Raw genomic sequence first — 16016 nt, 5'->3', positions numbered from 1 at the left:
TTCTATCAGTCTGGGTTCAGTCAGGAGAAAGAATCCACATCATAGTTGAAGAGGGAAATGTTAGATAGAGAGTTATTAATTTGAACAGGGAATTAGAGGAATAAGAGATTTGCTGATAAACTGTTCAGAGAATTCTAAAGAATATTGGAAATGTGGATAGAATACTTAATACAGCAGGTATGCAATGGTATTTCAAAAGTAGTGGTACTATTTGATAAGTATTTTCGTGCAATTTCTAAATATCTTCTAACTTAGATTTGTGTTTATAAATGACTCATAGTTTTAAAATTCTTCATACACATAGGGTTGCTGGTTGGTTGCAATTTTTTTGTTTCCTATTTGATACCACTATGCTCAGTGATACCTGTCTATATAATACTGACCCTTTGAAGCACTGAGATTTTAGCATGGCTTCATCCACATGCAATTTTTGTGATGTTCCAGATATTCTTAAAATAAATTCATGAGTACTCACTGTCACAGTACATGCTCTGTGTATAACATGGTTAAAAATGGGATTCTTTCTGGTTTGGAGTTTCAGCACAGGCTTCTGTTGATGTCAGCCAGCCAGAGGCCATGAGGAGCACCCCTGCAAGTCAAACAAAGATGGAGTTATTGCGGAACTTTGCTTCAGGGGAAATGCACACAAGGAGGAGATGTGGGTTTGTGGAAGTGTGTGTAAGATAGGGTTGCCCTTGTTTTAGGTGATGTTGAGATGGGTTCAAAGATGAGCATCGGTGGCAGGCATGATCAGATATGGTTATGTTTTTTTATCTAGCAGGTGAGAAGAATAGAGCAACATTAAAGCTGTAATTGTTAAAGGGGCAGCAGTCACTCAAGTTGTCAGGAGTGGGTATATTTGGTAGTATTTGTAGTCAGTAATTCTTGAAAGGTTATTGGTATGTGTGTTTGTTATTATAAATGTGATCTTCTCTTCAATTGCATCCCCCAATTGGTTTTGGTTTATAGCAGAGGTTTCTCTGTGAATTAATTTTATATCATTTGATTCACTGGATTCCTAAGTGTTCCAGTAAGTTTTCTTGGGTTGCCAAATTATCACTAAAGGAGACTACTGTTGCCTATTATCTGATTCCTAAGTAATACTACTATAGCACAAGGTCTGTAATGACTCCAGAAATGCCAAGTAAACTTCTCATCTAAGCATCTGGTTGACACTGACACTGTTAGATATTATCGTAGTCCCACAAAGCCACCAAGCTGCTTACCCTTAGAGGTAAGTAGTTAAGGGCCTAAGATAAGCCCCTATTCTGAGGCAGGACTTGGTCATCTTTATGATGTATAATGAAAAAGAAGAAGCCTGAGAAGAGCTAGGAGCATGACCAACTCTTAGCTATGCAGGCCATACCCCCGGAGCTTTCTAGTGCATAACCTTCATGAACTGGTTTTTGCTTAAACACACCTCAATTTAGACCTATTCCCCTTATATGACCTAGAAGATCCCAATCCTCTCAGGGTCCCAGAGGTAGAGGTCACCATGGCAGTGTCTACCCAGAAACCCAAATCATTACATGCCAAAAGAGATAGGGTGATGAAAGTAGAGTAGATGTATGGTTTCTGATCACAAGACATTATTTTACTCAGAAGAAAGACTTCTGTGAATGGATTTGGTGTTGACAGCACAGTAACGTGAATGATTTCAAAACCACTGAACTGTACACTTAAAAATGGTTAAGATGGTATACTGTATGTGTATTTTGCTCCAATTAAAAAGTGTTATTTTGCTCAACCACTCCCAACATTCTATTTCTTTTTCTGTATTTCTGTTACAGTCTGATATAATCAGTGTATAATAAAAGAAAGCATCTCAGGAAGAAAAAAAGGCAGAGGTGGACTACAACATCCATGAAGCACTGACCTAGGGAAAAAGTGGAACTCTGAATTAAGCTGGTCTAGTCTTTCCTATGTAAGAAAAAAGTTTCACTTGGGTCTGGGAAGTGACACACAGGGCCCAATTTCCTCACTCAAAGCGTCTCCAAGGCAGAGTGCTGGGGGCACTGGAGAGGCTCTCATCAGTGAAGGCTCTGCGGCAGACACACAGGTAGTCGTTGGTCAGCTGGATGCAGTCCAGGCTACTCTCAGAGCTGCAGGGGTTCGAGAGGCCCTCATTGATGTTGTGCTCACACCGCACTTCTGCAAGGCCAGGCAAGCAGCAACAACAGTAGCCCCCAATCCTACCTACACACTAACCACTATTGAGACCTCCAGCACAGTCATCAATGTTCTCTTCACAAAGCAGGCCTGGAGGAGAGAAGAGACAGAGAATGAGGACATTCTTTGGAATACTTCTTTCCTGCAAAACAGTCACTCTTTTTTTAAAAAATAAATTTATTTTTTATTGGTGTTCAATTTACCAACATACAGAATAACACCCAGTGCTCATCCCGTCAAGTGCTCGCATCAGTGGCCATCACCCATTCGCCCCCACCCCCCACTCTCCTCCCCTTCCACCGCCCCTAGTTCGTTTCCCAGAGTTAGGAGTCTTTATGTTCTGTCTCCCTTTCTGATATTTCCCACACATTTCTTCTCCCTTCCCTTATATTCCCTTTCACTATTATTTATATTCCCCAAATGAATGAGAACATACACTGTGTGTCCTTCTCCAATTGAGTTACTTCACTCAGCATAATACCCTCCAGTTCCATCCACGTTGAAGCAAATGGTGGGTATTTGTTGTTTCTAATGGCTGAGTAATATTCCATTGTACACATAAACCACATCTTCTTTATCCATTCATCTTTCGATGGACACCAAGGCTCCTTCCACAGTTTGGCTATTGTGGACATTGCTTCTAGAAACATCGGGGTGCACGTGTCCCAGCGTTTCATTGCATCTGAATCTTTGGGGTAAATCCCCAACAGTGCAATTGCTGGGTTGTAAGGCAGGTCTATTTTTAACTCTTTGAGGAACCTCCACACAGTTTTCCAGAGTGGCTGCACCAGTTCACATTCCCACCAACAGTGTAAGAGGGTTCCATTTTCTCCACATCCTCTCCAACATTTGTGGTTTCCTGCCTTGTTAATTTTCTCCATTCTCACTGGGGTGAGGTGGTATCCCATTATGGTTTTGATTTGTATTTCCCTGATGGCAAGTGATGTGGAGCATTTTCTAATGTGCATGTTGGCCATGTCTATGTCTTCCTCTGTGAGATTTCTCTTCATGTCTTTTGCCCATTTCATGATTGGATTGTTTGTTTCTTTGCTGTTGAGTTTAATAAGTTCTTTATAGATCTTGGAAACTAGCCCTTTATCTGATACGTCATTTGCAAATATCTTCTCCCATTCTGTAGGTTGTCTTTGAGTTTTGTTGACTGTATCCTTTGCTGTGCAAAAGCTTCTTATCTTGATGAAGTCCCAATAGTTCATTTTTGCTTTTGTTTCTTTTGCCTTCGTGGATGTATCTTGCAAGAAGTTACTGTGGCTGAGTTCAAAAAGGGTGTTGCCTGTGTTCTCCTCTAGGATTTTGATGGACTCTTGTCTCACATTTAGATCTTTCATCCATTTTGAGTTTATCTTTGTGTATGGTGAAAGAGAGTGGTCTAGTTGCATTCTTCTGCATGTGGATGTCCAATTCTCCCAGCACCATTTATTGAAGAGACTGTCTTTCTTCCAATGGATAGTCTTTCCTCCTTTATCGAATATTAGTTCACCATAAAGTTCAGGGTCCACTTCTGGGTTCTCTATTCTGTTCCACTGATCTATGTGTCTGTTTTTGTGCCAGTACCACACTGTCTTCATGACCACAGCTTTGTAGTACAACCTGAAATCTGGCATTGTGATGCCCCCAGATATGGTTTTCTTTTTTAAAATTCCCCTGGCTATTCGGGGTCTTTTCTGATTCCACACAAATCTTAAAATAATTTGTTCTAACTCTCTGAAGAAAGTCCACGGTATTTTGATAGGGATTGTATTAAACGTGTAAATTGCCCTGGGTAACATTGAGATTTTCACAATATTAATTCTGTCAATCCATGAGCATGGAATATTTTTCCATCTCTTTGTGTGTTCCTCAATTCCTTTCAGAAGTGTTCTATAGTATTTAGGGTATAGATCCTTTACCTCTTTGGTTAGGTTTATTCCTAGGTATCTTATGTTTTTGGATACAATTGTAAATGGGATTGACTCCTTAATTTCTCTTTCTTCAGTCTCATTGTTAGTGTATAGAAATGCCACTGATTTCTGGGCATTGATTTTGTATCCTGCCACATTACCAAATTGCTGTATGAGTTCTAGCAATCTTGGGGTGGAGGCCTTTGGGTTTTCTATGTAGAGTATCATGTCATCGGCGAAGAGGGAGAGTTTGACTTCTTCTTTGCCAATCTGAATGCCTTTAATGTCTTTTTGTTGTCTGATTGCTGAGGCTAGGACTTCCAGTACAATGTTGAATAGCAGTGGTGAGAGTGGACATCCCTGTCTGGTTCCTGATCTTAGGGGAAAGGCTCCCAGTGCTTCCCCATTGAGAATGATATTTGCTGTGGGCTTTTCGTAGATGGCTTTTAAGATGTTGAGGAATGTTCCCTCTATCCCTACACTCTGAAGAGTTTTGATCAGGAATGGATGTATTTTGTCAAATGCTTTCTCTGCATCTATTGAGAGGATCATATGGTCTTGGTTTTTCTCTTGCTGATATGATGAATCACACTGATTGTTTTACGAGTCTTGAACCAGCCTTGTGTCCCAGAGATAAATCCTACTTGGTCATGGTGAATAATTTTCTTAATGTACTGTTGGATCCTATTGGCTAGTATCTTGTTGAGAATTTTTGCATCCATGTTCATCAGGGATATTGGTCTGTAATTCTCCTTTTTGATGGGGTCTTTGTCTGGTTTTGGAATTAAGGTGATGCTGACCTCATAGAACGAATTTGGAAGTACTCCATCTCTTTCTATCTTTCCAAACAGCTTTAGTAGAATAGGTATGATTTCTTCTTTAAACGTTTGATAGAATTCCCCTGGGAAGCCATCTGGCCCTGGACTCTTGTGTCTTGGGAGGTTTTTGATGACTGCTTCAATTTCTTCCCTGGTTATTGGCCTTCTCAAGTTTTCTATTTCTTCCTGTTCCAGTTTTGGTAGTTTGTGGCTCTCCAGAAATGTGTCCATTTCTTCTAGATTGCCTAATTTATTGGCGTATAGCTGTTCATAATATGTTTTTAAAATCGTTCGTATTTCCTTGGTGTTGGTGGTGATCTCTCCTTTCTCATTCATGATTTTATTTTATTTTTTTTTTATTTTTATTTTTATGATAGTCACACACAGAGAGAGAGAGAGAGAGAGAGAGGCAGAGACACAGGCAGAGAGAGAAGCAGGCTCCATGCACCGGGAGCCCGATGTGGGATTCGATCCCGGGTCTCCAGGATCGCGCCCTGGGCCAAAGGGAGGCGCCAAACCGCTGCGCCACCCAGGGATCCCTCATTCATGATTTTATTAATTTGAGTCTTCTCTCTCTTCTTTTTAATAAGGCTGGCCAATGGTTTATCTATCTTATTAATTCTTTCAAAGAACCAACTCCTGGTTTTGTTGATCTGTTCCACAGCTCTTCTGGTCTCGATTTCGTTGAGTTCTGCTCGAATCTTTAACTCTCTTCTTCTGCTGGGTGTTGGATATATTTGCTGTTTTTTCTCTAGCTCCTTTAGTTGTAAGGTTAGCTTTTATATTTGAGTTCTTTCCAGGTTTTGGATGGATGCTTGTATTGCAATGTATTTCCCCCTCAGGACTGCTTTTGCTGCATCCCAAAGATTTTGAATGGTTGTATCTTCATTCTCATTAGTTTCCATGAATCTTTTTAATTCTTCCTTAATTTCCTGGTTGACCCTTTCTTCTTTTAGCAAGATGGTCCTTAACCTCCACGTGTTTGAGGTCCTTCCAAACTTCTTGTTGTGATTTAGTTCTAGTTTCAAGGCATTATGGTCTGAGAAAACACAGGGGACGATCCCAATCTTTTGGTATCAGTTCAGACCCGATTTATGACCTAGTATGTGGTCTATTCTGGAGAAAGTTCCATGTGCACTTGAGAAGAATGTGTATTCAGTTGCGTTTGGATGTAAAGTTCTGTAGATATCTGTGAAATCCATCTGGTCCAGTGTATCATTTAAAACTCTCGTTTCTTTGGAGATGTTGTGTTTAGAAGACCTATCTAGTGTAGAAAGTGCTAGATTGAAGTCACCAAGTATAAGTGTATCATTATCTAAGTATGTCTTGATTTTGGTTATTAATTGATTGATATATTTGGCAGCTCCCACATTCGGGGCATATATATTGAGGATTGTTAAGTCCTCTTGTTGGATAGATCCTTTAAGTATGATATAGTGTCCCTCTTCATCTCTCACTGCAGTCTTCAGGGTAGATTTTAGTTTATCTGATATAAGGATGGCTACCCCTGCTTTCTTTTGAGGACCATTTGAATGGTAAATGGTTCTCCAACCTTTTATTTTCAGGCTGTAGGTGTCCTCCTGTCTAAAATGAGTCTCTTGTAGACAGCAAATAGATGGGTCCTGCTTTTTTATCCAGTATGACACCCTGAGCCTTTTGATGGGGTCATTAAGCCCATTCACGTTCAGAGTTATTATTGACAGATATGAGTTTAGTGTCATCATGATATCTATTCAGTCCTTGGATATTCCACTGAACTTCTTCTTAAAGGGGAATTTTAAGAGTCCCCCTTAATATTTCTTGCAGAGCTGGTTTGGTGGTCACATATTATTTCAGTTCCTGCCTGTCTTGGAAGCTCTTGATCTCTCCTTCCATTCTGAATGAGAGCCTTGCTGGATAAAGTATTCTTGGTTGTCATTTTTTCTCATTTAGGACCCTGAATATATCCTGCCAGCCCTTCTTGCCTGCCAGATCTCTGTGGAGAGGTCTGCTGTTACCCTAATACTTCTCTCTATAAAAGTTAGAGATTTCTTGTCTCTTGCTGCTTTAAGGATCTTCTCTTTATCTTTGGAATTTGCAAGCTTAACTATTAAATGTTGAGGTGTTGAACCGTTTTTATTGATTTGTAGGGGGGAATCTCTCTATTTCCTGGATCTGAATGCCTGTTTCCCTTCCCAGATTAGGAAAGTTTTCAGCTAGGATTTGTTCAAATACATATTCTGGACCTCTGTCCCTTTCAGCGCCCTCGGGAACCCCAATTAGGCATAGGTTTTTCTTCCTCAGGCTGTCACTTATTTCCCTTAATCTATCCTCATGATCTTTTAATTGTTTGTCTCTATTTTCCTCAGTTTCCGTCTTTGCCATCAACTTGTCTTCCATGTCACTCACTTGTTCTTCCACCTCGTTAACCCTCGTCGTTAGGACTTCTAGTTTGGATTGCATCTCATTCAATTGATTTTTAATTTCTGCCTGATTAGATCTAAATTCTGCAGTCATGAGGTCTCTTGAGTCATTTATGCTTTTTTCTAGAGCCACCAGTAGCTTTATAATAGTGCTTCTGAATTTACTTTCTGACATTGAATTGTAATCCAAATTTTGTAACTCTGTGGGAGAGAGGACTGTTTCTGATTCTTTATTTTGAGGTGAGGTTTTCCTTCTAGTCATTTTGCTCAGTGCAGAGTGGCCAAAAACAAATTGTATTGTTTGCTTAGGAGAAAAGGAGAAAAAGAGAGAAGAGAAAGAAGGAAAGAAAAAGAAAAGAAGGAAGAAAAAAGAGAAAAAAGAAAAAAAGAAGAAAAAGAGAAAAAAAGAAAAGGAATAAGGGGGGGGAGCAAACAATTCAAAAAGAAAAAAACAAGGGGGAGTATCCTCTGATTCTGTATACTGTAAGTCCCTTCACTTCCCCTGGAACTCCAATGCTGCTTGGTCAATAATTTGTTTTTCCCCTGTCCGTCTAGCTGGTCTTCTGGGGGAGGGGCCTGTTGTGCTGATTTTCAGGTGTTAGCATGTCGGGGAGCTGCTCAGCCCCCTGCCTGGTGCAGGGCTCAGTGGGGGTTGTTTACCCCGTGAGGCCCCAGGAGGAACAACCCCAGTGGCGGGGCCAGCTCTGGAGCCCTAGAGTCAGCTCCCGCAGTAGCTAGGAGCTCTCCATCTGCAGGGCCTGGATGACCGGGGCAGGGCCGCTGATCTGCTCAGCTCGGGGCAGGAGCGTCCTCCCTGTCCTGGGCCCTCCCGGCCTCTGCCTGTCCCGGGGGAGGCCGGATCCTGGGCTGTGTCCCGGCGCCCTGTGCTCCCGGCTGCGCTGGTGGATTCGCGCTCGCGCCCCGCAGCCCCCTCCGCTGAGCCGCCCCCGAGCACCCCCCGCTGCTCCCGCCCCGCAGCCCCCTCCGCGGAGCCGCCCTGAGCCCCTCCGAGCTGCTCCCGCCCCGCAGCCCCCTCCGCGGAGCCTCCCCCGAGCCCCTCCAGCTGCTCCGGGTCCCGCCTGCGCGCTGCAGCCCTTAGGGAGCTCGGCGCACTCACCTGGGCGCGCAGTTGCTCTGTTAGTGTCCCCGGGAGCCCGAGGGCATCCCCGCCCTCCTGGGTCCTGCTCCACCTCCCTGCGAGCCCCTTTCCCCCCGGGAAGGTTGGTGCAGCTCCTGCTTCTCCGGGACGGGGCTCTCCTGTCCTGGGGTCACTCGCCCCGGCCTCAGCCCGGCTTCTCGCGGGGCCCCTCCCCCTTGGAGGCCTTTTGTTTCTTTATCTCTTTTTCCCCGTCTTCCTACCTTGATAGAAGCGCAAACTCTTCTCACTGTAGCGTTCCAGCTGTTCTCTGTTTAAACCTCAGGCCGAATTCGTAGATTTTCAGGATGATTTGAAGTTTATCTAGGTAATTTGGTGGGGACAGGTGTCTTGGGGACCCTACTCTTCTGCCATCCTGCCCCTCCTCCTCCAAAAGGAGATTTGAATAAATAAAAAGATGTTACCATTTGGTTAGGGAGATTCCTCATGGTAAAAATTCCAGTTTCCCCACGTAGATTCATAAATTGAATGTGACCCCAATAAAAAAAATGCCACCAGGATTTTGTTAATAGACAATCTGATTCTAAAATTATATGAGGACAGCCCGGGTGGCGCAGCGGTTTAGCGCCACCTTCAGCCCAGGGCGTGATCCTGGAGACCCGGGATCGAGTCCCACATTGGGCTCCCTGCATGGAGGGAGCCTGCTTCTCTCTCTGCCCGTCTCTGCCAACACCCACCTCGTGTCTCTCATGAATAAATAAATAAAATCTTTTTTTAAAAATTATATGAAAAAAAAAATAAACCTAGCCTGGAAACCCTGAAATCAAGGATCCTTAATAATTAAAAGAGTGGGATTGATAAATTAACAGATTAATGCTTAAAAAAAAAAAAAGTCCAGAAAAACACCCAAATACACAAGGGTATTTAGAATTTGATGAAGTTGCCGTCTCCTATTATTGTGAAAAAGATCAAATATTGGGACGCCTGGGGCTTGGGGCATGATCCCAGAGCCTGCTTCTCCCTCTGCCTGTGTCTCTGCCTCTTTCTCTCTCTCTCTCTCTGTCTCCCATGAATAAATAAATAAAATCTTTTTTAAAAAAAGAAATATCCCATAAATTTTGTTGGGACAAATCAGTAGCCATAGGGAAAAAGTGCACAGTATTCTAGTACCTGAAGAAAATATGGGGAGAATTCCTTAATGATATTAAAGTCTAGAAGGTATTGCTGAGTAGGATTCAAAATGCATAAGCCATTAAGAGAGGTTAATAAATCCAATCTGATTAAAAACAAAAAGCTCCAGGGGTGCGTGGGTGGCTCAGTAGGTTGAGCATCTGACTCTTGGTTTCAGCACAGGTCATGATCTCGGGGTTATGAGATTGAGACCCACTTTGGTCCCTGCACTCAGAGCAGTCTGCTTGAGATTCTCTCACTCCTTCTGCCCCGCCCCATGCTCTCTCGCTCTCTCTCAAAATAAATAAATAAATCTTTACAAAAAAAAAAAAAACTTTGCATGAAAAAAATCATAAAGAAAATCAAAGACAAAAACCAATATACTGAAAATATTTTGTATCATAGTTCATCTCTGTAAAATATTATGAACACTGTAATAGGAAAAAAGAATATAGATACAAATAGAGAAACCATTGAAAGAGGAAAACCAAAGGACTCATAGGTGAGAATATGTTCATCCACACTGAGAAGCCAGTATGGTCATATGCTATGTTTCAGCAATATTGATCAAAACCAGAAATGCATATAATTCTCTAATTCAGCAATTTCTTTTCTGAAAATGTATCTACACATATACACATGGAAGAAACCCAAATTTTCTATTACTAGGACATTGGTTCAATATACTAAACTAAAAAGGAATTCTGCTGGGTGAAAAAGATTAAGAAAGTTCTATAAGTTGATATGGAAACATCACGAGTTAAGCACAAAAAAAATTAAGTGCAAGAGTAAGAAATAGGAGTGGGGTAAATAAAAATATCTTTGTATTTGGTTTCTATATGTATATATAAAGAAATCCTGCAACAATGAGTAACTGAACTAATAATATACAACAGGTTAATTAATTGAATTTGAATTTGAAAAATTTATAAAGAAAAGAAATTCTAAAAGACACATAAAAAGAAAACTCTAGAAGATACAGAAGAAACTAAAATAAAATAAAGTGGAGGTTCCTTGTTGGTGGGAGGGGAGAACTAGGTATGGGGAAGGGGAACAGAAACAGACTTTTCACCTTATGCTTTCGCTGCATGTATATTGGTGTGTGTGTCTATATATAAAATCTGGGCCTGTGCATATATTACCTAACTACAAACTAAATTGAAAACAGGATGGTAAAAAACAAAACCACTGTGTAATCCTACTTTCACAGAACATCTGGTAATTAGGGACTGCTAGACAAATGAACACTGAGGCCTCTCCTCCCATCAGCATGGGACCAGCAGTAATAGACCGACCTACCAAGTGAGAACGAGCTCAACCTCAGCCTGAAGCAAAGCAGTAGAGATAGGCAGAACAGCGAGCCCCTGCCCTGGAACTGCAGGTGCCCCCAGGCCAGGTTGCAAAGCTTCGGAGTACTGAAATAAAACAATTTTTAAATCTCTTCTATCCTAAAAACTGGCTTATAACTTAAGAAAATGCCCTAGATGGAGACGGGTAGGGCTGACTGCATACCTCGAGTGCCTGGTGGACAGGAGCACTTGAAATGGTTCACGAGGTCGACACAGGTGCCTCCGTTCTGGCATGGCTGATTCTGACACTCATCTACTTCATACTCGCAATTGACGCCCTGATATCCTGGGACACACTGATAGGAGCAAGCAAAAAGGAAGAAACACTGGACCATTGCTAGAAACAGACCACCAGAGCAAATGAGGTCTGGAAGGTTGCCATATACCTTTGCCCACTCCCTGCCCCCACCCAGCTCTCGGATGCTTCTCTGGCACCTCTTGGATGCTTCTCTGGCACAGTCCACACGCTCCACCAATCGTCCTGCGCAGGGTCAACTTGCAGCTTACTGTCATTTACATCTTCCAGCTGAAAAGCCACTTTATAGTGAAGGCAAGAACTCAGTATTCTGAGGGATATTTCAGGGTTGACCCCTGTGCAAAACTTTCATCGCTCCTCAATGCAGGTTTTCCCATCTTTAAAATATGCATTCCTTGGTGTGTGATGAGGACCCTGTGACTCAGTCCAATCAAAGTGTGGACAGTAGTCAACACACTGCATTTATTGATCTCTAGATTCAGGAAACCACACATACGTAGGAGAAACTGGTTGAGAAAGGGATGGGGGCGGAGTGTTAGTTAATGTGGTAGCTATAGGGGTTTGAGGGATTTCAGGGCTGGTCAGGGAAAAAGACCTTGACCATGAAGTGGCTTTATTGGGCAATGCTTTGACAAGTTTGCATGTGAGGCCATCCCTTGCAGCATGAGATTGTCCAGAGTGGAGAGGAGGGGAAGGAGAGGAGCGCAAGTGAATTCCAAGGAAAGGGAGTAACAGAGAGGGGACTAACATGGTCGGTGATGTCACTCAGCAGCCAGGCCAGTCTCTGGGTCAGAGATCTCTGAAGGGCAGCACTGGCTTGGGGTCTTTAAGTCCTGTGGCTTACCTATGGTTTGCAGATACTGGGTGCAGTTTTGCAGGATATGCAACGCAAAAAAGGCTCTAAATGGCTAAAAATTGGCTAAAGGCTATTTTTAAAACAACTGGATCTGTGAAAATTTGAGTTTGGCACCGATGGTGTTTGAACTAACAGGTCCCAGCCCGCATGAAGGAATAACTGCGGGCTAATATAAAGAGGCCAACTCTGGCTCATTTATGAGAAGTACGACTTCTCTCAGTGTTCCTGCGTGGCCTGAATTGGTGTCAAATTCAAGTTTCCAATGTTTTGTTGACATCTTGCTCTGACCATTATCAGCCCGGCCATTAGAGCAATATGTTCCTTAAAAGATACACACTTCCTCAAATATATACACATCATACTTGGTGTGATGCTACATGGAACAGGCTAGACAACTTCAGGACACACTTCAAAGTGGCTTCTCCTATATCAGCTGCTATTCAGGGATGTCCCAGGGGCCACTGAACTGCTGGCCTGTGAAACTCACTCTGGCAGTGAATGTTGGCTTCAGGGAATGGTTCTAGACCTCTATAGAAATACCTTACTGGAGCCCTGTGAACTTATTACACAAGGGGACTGAAACGAATGGTGGTGGTAAATAGTGTAATGGTGACGGTAAAGAAAAAAAAAAATGGTGACTCATAAAAAGTCACAAGCAGCTAAATCAGTATGCTAGTGCTCACGACAGTTCTGCCATCTTCGGGAGGTCTCTGACCTCTGGGGGCTTATCTTACCTCACATCTGTACCCGCCAATGAAGTCCCTGCAGGTGGCCCCATGCTGGCAGGGGTTGGATGAGCACTCATCGAGCTGCTCCTCACAGTAGCTCCCAGTGTAGCCCAGGGGGCACTGGCAGTGATGCGAGTTGCCAGCATTGATGCAGATGCCGGAGTGCTGGCACAGGTGGTCAGTGGACACCCCTAGGAAGCCGAGTACAGAAAGAAACATCACAGAAGAGCACACAGCATGTCAGGTTCAGACCAACTAAGTGTGTTCTCATCTACTTCACAACCCTTAGAACCAGATTTATATTGAAAATAAACCCAGCCCTGGGGCACCTGGGTGGCTCAGTCAGTTAAGCGTCCAACTCTTGATTCCAGTTCAGGTGGTGATCTCAGGGTTGTGGGATGGAGCCCCCTGTTGGGCTCCACACTGAGTGTGGAGTCTACTTTAAGATTCTTTCTCCCTCTCCTCCTATATCCTCCCCTTCCCTTGCTCTCTCTCTCTAAAATAAATAAATCTTAAAAAAAAAATAGTAAGTCCTGAAAGTGAAATATGTCTTCATTTCCTCTTACATGCATTTCTTTTTGAAATCTCTAAGCCTGTGCCTCTGCCCTTTCACCTTCCATCTCAGACCGTTTCTGTAGAGCCTCGCTCACCCACCACTGTCCACTCTTCCCATGGTAACAATACCTGCCCTAAAATGCTGCTAGTTAGGCCGATACTTGGCGGAGTGACCCCAGATTCTGAGAGGGCAGAGCTCACCTAGTGGAAGGCCGCCACCTCACAGGACACATTGGGCACGTCACAGTAAGCACCAGCCCATCCTGATGGACACAGGCACCGGGACTCTGCTTTTTCCTGAATGCAAGTACCTTTGGTTTTACATGGAGATTGACTGAGCCTTCCCTCAAGAAAAAAACTCATGGAATATTATTTCCCAATGCTTACATGTAGATCCTTAGGAATACATAGGCCCCCGGTTAAGAAGTCCTACTATATGAATGAGGGGTAAGGCAACTGCACAGAGCCTCTAGATCTAATTTAATTTGAAGCTAGCCTGTTGACCACTAACTCTCCCAAAGTACATCATTCCTTCCAGCAAAACTGAACCAAGATTCCAAGACACACCTTTTATAATGTCCTAAGGACTCATGGCCCAGTACCATACAGAGCTTCCCTGGCCATTACGAGTTATTAAGATCATATCTGACCACTCAGCACTCTTACTTCTAACTTTTGCTTGGGTCCTATCTCCTCCATTTATCTGTATTTCTCTTCCTTCAGATGGATTAGGGTTGGTTTAGGGTCAGAACTAGGGATCTGTTAGCATCAGTGATGGGTCAACCACACGAAGGCTAATACCCTAATCTGGCCATTCTACCACATTGGGATAGGCTTCAGTAATAGGTAACGTGAGGATGTCCTGGGACTTGTACCAGGAAAGTAACCAGGCAGGTTGGTGGCGCAGCATCTCAAGAAAGCCTGACAGGATATCAGATGACAGCAGTAACCTAACCTGGGAACCCAGGGTCAGGCCAGGACTATAATCTCTAGGATTGAGAGAAGCAAGACAGAAGCTAGCATTCGGAGCTGGGAGTCAAGGCAGGAAATTAGACTCAGGGGAACAACACAGATACCCAGTCACCAGTATTACAGTAGAAAGTGGTGATTTTGTTTTTTGTTTGTTTGTTTGTTTGTTTGTTTTGTTTTCTTTTTGAAAGTGGTGATTTTGAAATAAGCACATACTCCACAAAAGTATGAGTTCCCAGCAGGAGTAGCAGGAGGTTGACTTGATTCAAGTCAGTGAGCTTTGGGTCTATCGTTCCTTACATTCTTCCTAGGTATCAGTTGATCTCTAAGTCAGGGATGGAGCTGAATCTGCAAGTGGGCACCAAATGGATTTACTAGAGGATCTCAGAGGTCTTGAGGGGATAGAGAGCCAGGCAAACACCAAAGGAATGTCACTGGCATGCCCATCCTCAGTAGTATTTTATATAATAATCAGGGTGGGAAGTCAGTACTGAAAATATCCCAATCCAGAAGTATTTATGCTGGGATATTTGTTTGGTTTTATGTATTTTTTGTTTTTCATAAAACAGGTAAAAAGAGAGAGATATTCTAGTCATCAGTGTAAACTTTGGAGGTGTAATCCTTTACTTCAAATCTCAACCCTGCCCCAGGTTAGCTGCAAGACATAGGCATGTGTTAGAATCTCTGTAATCCTCATAGGGAGGTTAATATAATATCTATTGTAGGATAGAAGATAACATTAGACTCACCTCATAGCATTGTTATGATTAATGAATGAATGTGCTTATAACAATGTCTGGTGCATAATAAACACCATATATGCTGAAATATAAATAAAGAAATTGAAAACAATTATGACTCAGGCCACATCAAAGTGAATCCTGTGTCTCAAATGAAATCTCTTGGACAAGGAGGTGCTCAAGAAATGGTCCACAATGGTGACAGTACTAGGGTGGCATGAGGTGGTAGCCCAGAACTTCAGGGACCTACTGAGATTTGGCCCTAATATATTTAGGTCTTGGTTTCTGGAATATGAAGTATCTGCCTAAGAATGAAGACTAAGGGATCCCTGGGTGGCGCAGCGGTTTGGCGCCTGCCTTTGGCCCAGGGCGCGATCCTGGAGACCCGGGATCGAATCCCACGTCGGGCTCCCGGTGCATGGAGCCTGCTTCTCCCTCTGCCTGTGTCTCTGCCTCTCTCTCTCTGTGTGTGTGACTATCATAAATAATAAAAAAAAAGAATGAAGACTAAGAGTCAATACATCAGAGGGGAGAAGCAACTGGGGAAATTTTCAAGGTAATGGAATAAAATGGTTATTTGTCTCACACAGTACAATCACCTTGGATGTGTCAAATTTTAAGGAGGTAAAAAAAGAATCATTTGGTTTATCCAAATACTGTTTATCCCAGTTTATCTGAGTTTTTCGATCTCAAGAACAATGTCCAATTCCTGTTTGTATCCCCTTGTTCAGCAATGTTGGGAGGGTTCTGCCCCACTTATTCACTAGAGGACCCGGGTGATGGGACTTTACTATTGTCAACACATGGCTTCCAAAGCCTCTCTGATCTTACCAGCAAATGAGTAGGAGACAGAGGTTCATGTGAAGGTATCATAAAGTAGAATTCATAAAATTTTAATGATTCAGCTTGCTGAGTTTTCGGTAATTGTATACCGTTGCATAACCACTGCGACAATCAAAATATAGACATTTCCAACATCCTAGAAAGTTCCTGGTGCCCCTTTATATCTG

The 16016-nt window shown here is 42.8% G+C and overlaps 2 protein-coding genes across 3 annotated transcripts in view; both read right to left on the bottom strand.

Moving 5' to 3' along the window:
• LOC112664092 (phosphodiesterase 4D interacting protein) overlaps positions 1-16016 on the bottom strand; it is a 400486-nt gene that overhangs the window by 88838 nt on the left and 295632 nt on the right. The gene's annotated exons all lie outside the window — the stretch shown is intronic.
• Positions 1790-13004, bottom strand: LOC112664102 (neurogenic locus notch homolog protein 2-like). The gene is made up of 3 exons (XM_049095465.1): positions 12749-13004; positions 11066-11198; positions 1790-2259 (listed from the first exon to the last, which is right to left on the bottom strand). Exons 1-3 carry the CDS (start codon positions 12959-12961, stop codon positions 2204-2206), a joined length of 402 nt encoding a protein of 133 aa, XP_048951422.1. The 5' UTR covers positions 12962-13004; the 3' UTR covers positions 1790-2203.

This window comes from Canis lupus, chromosome 17 (genome assembly GCF_003254725.2).
Source record: "Canis lupus dingo isolate Sandy chromosome 17, ASM325472v2, whole genome shotgun sequence".
Lineage (NCBI taxonomy): Eukaryota > Metazoa > Chordata > Mammalia > Carnivora > Canidae > Canis > Canis lupus.
Note: the sequence above shows the minus strand (reverse complement) of the source record. Positions and strands in the feature narration are given on the sequence as shown.

Excerpts from the sequence above, each read along its gene's own strand:
- LOC112664102 (XM_049095465.1), bottom strand. The coding sequence starts at position 12,961 with ATGTTTCTTTCTGTACTCGGCTTCCTAGGGGTGTCCACTGACCACCTG. Across the intron at positions 11,199-12,748 it reads TTGGCGGGTACAGATGTGAG|TGTGTCCCAGGATATCAGGG; the intron begins GTAAGATAAGCC and ends TGCTCCTATCAG. Across the intron at positions 2,260-11,065 it reads CTGTCCACCAGGCACTCGAG|GCCTGCTTTGTGAAGAGAAC; the intron begins GTATGCAGTCAG and ends TCTCTCCTCCAG.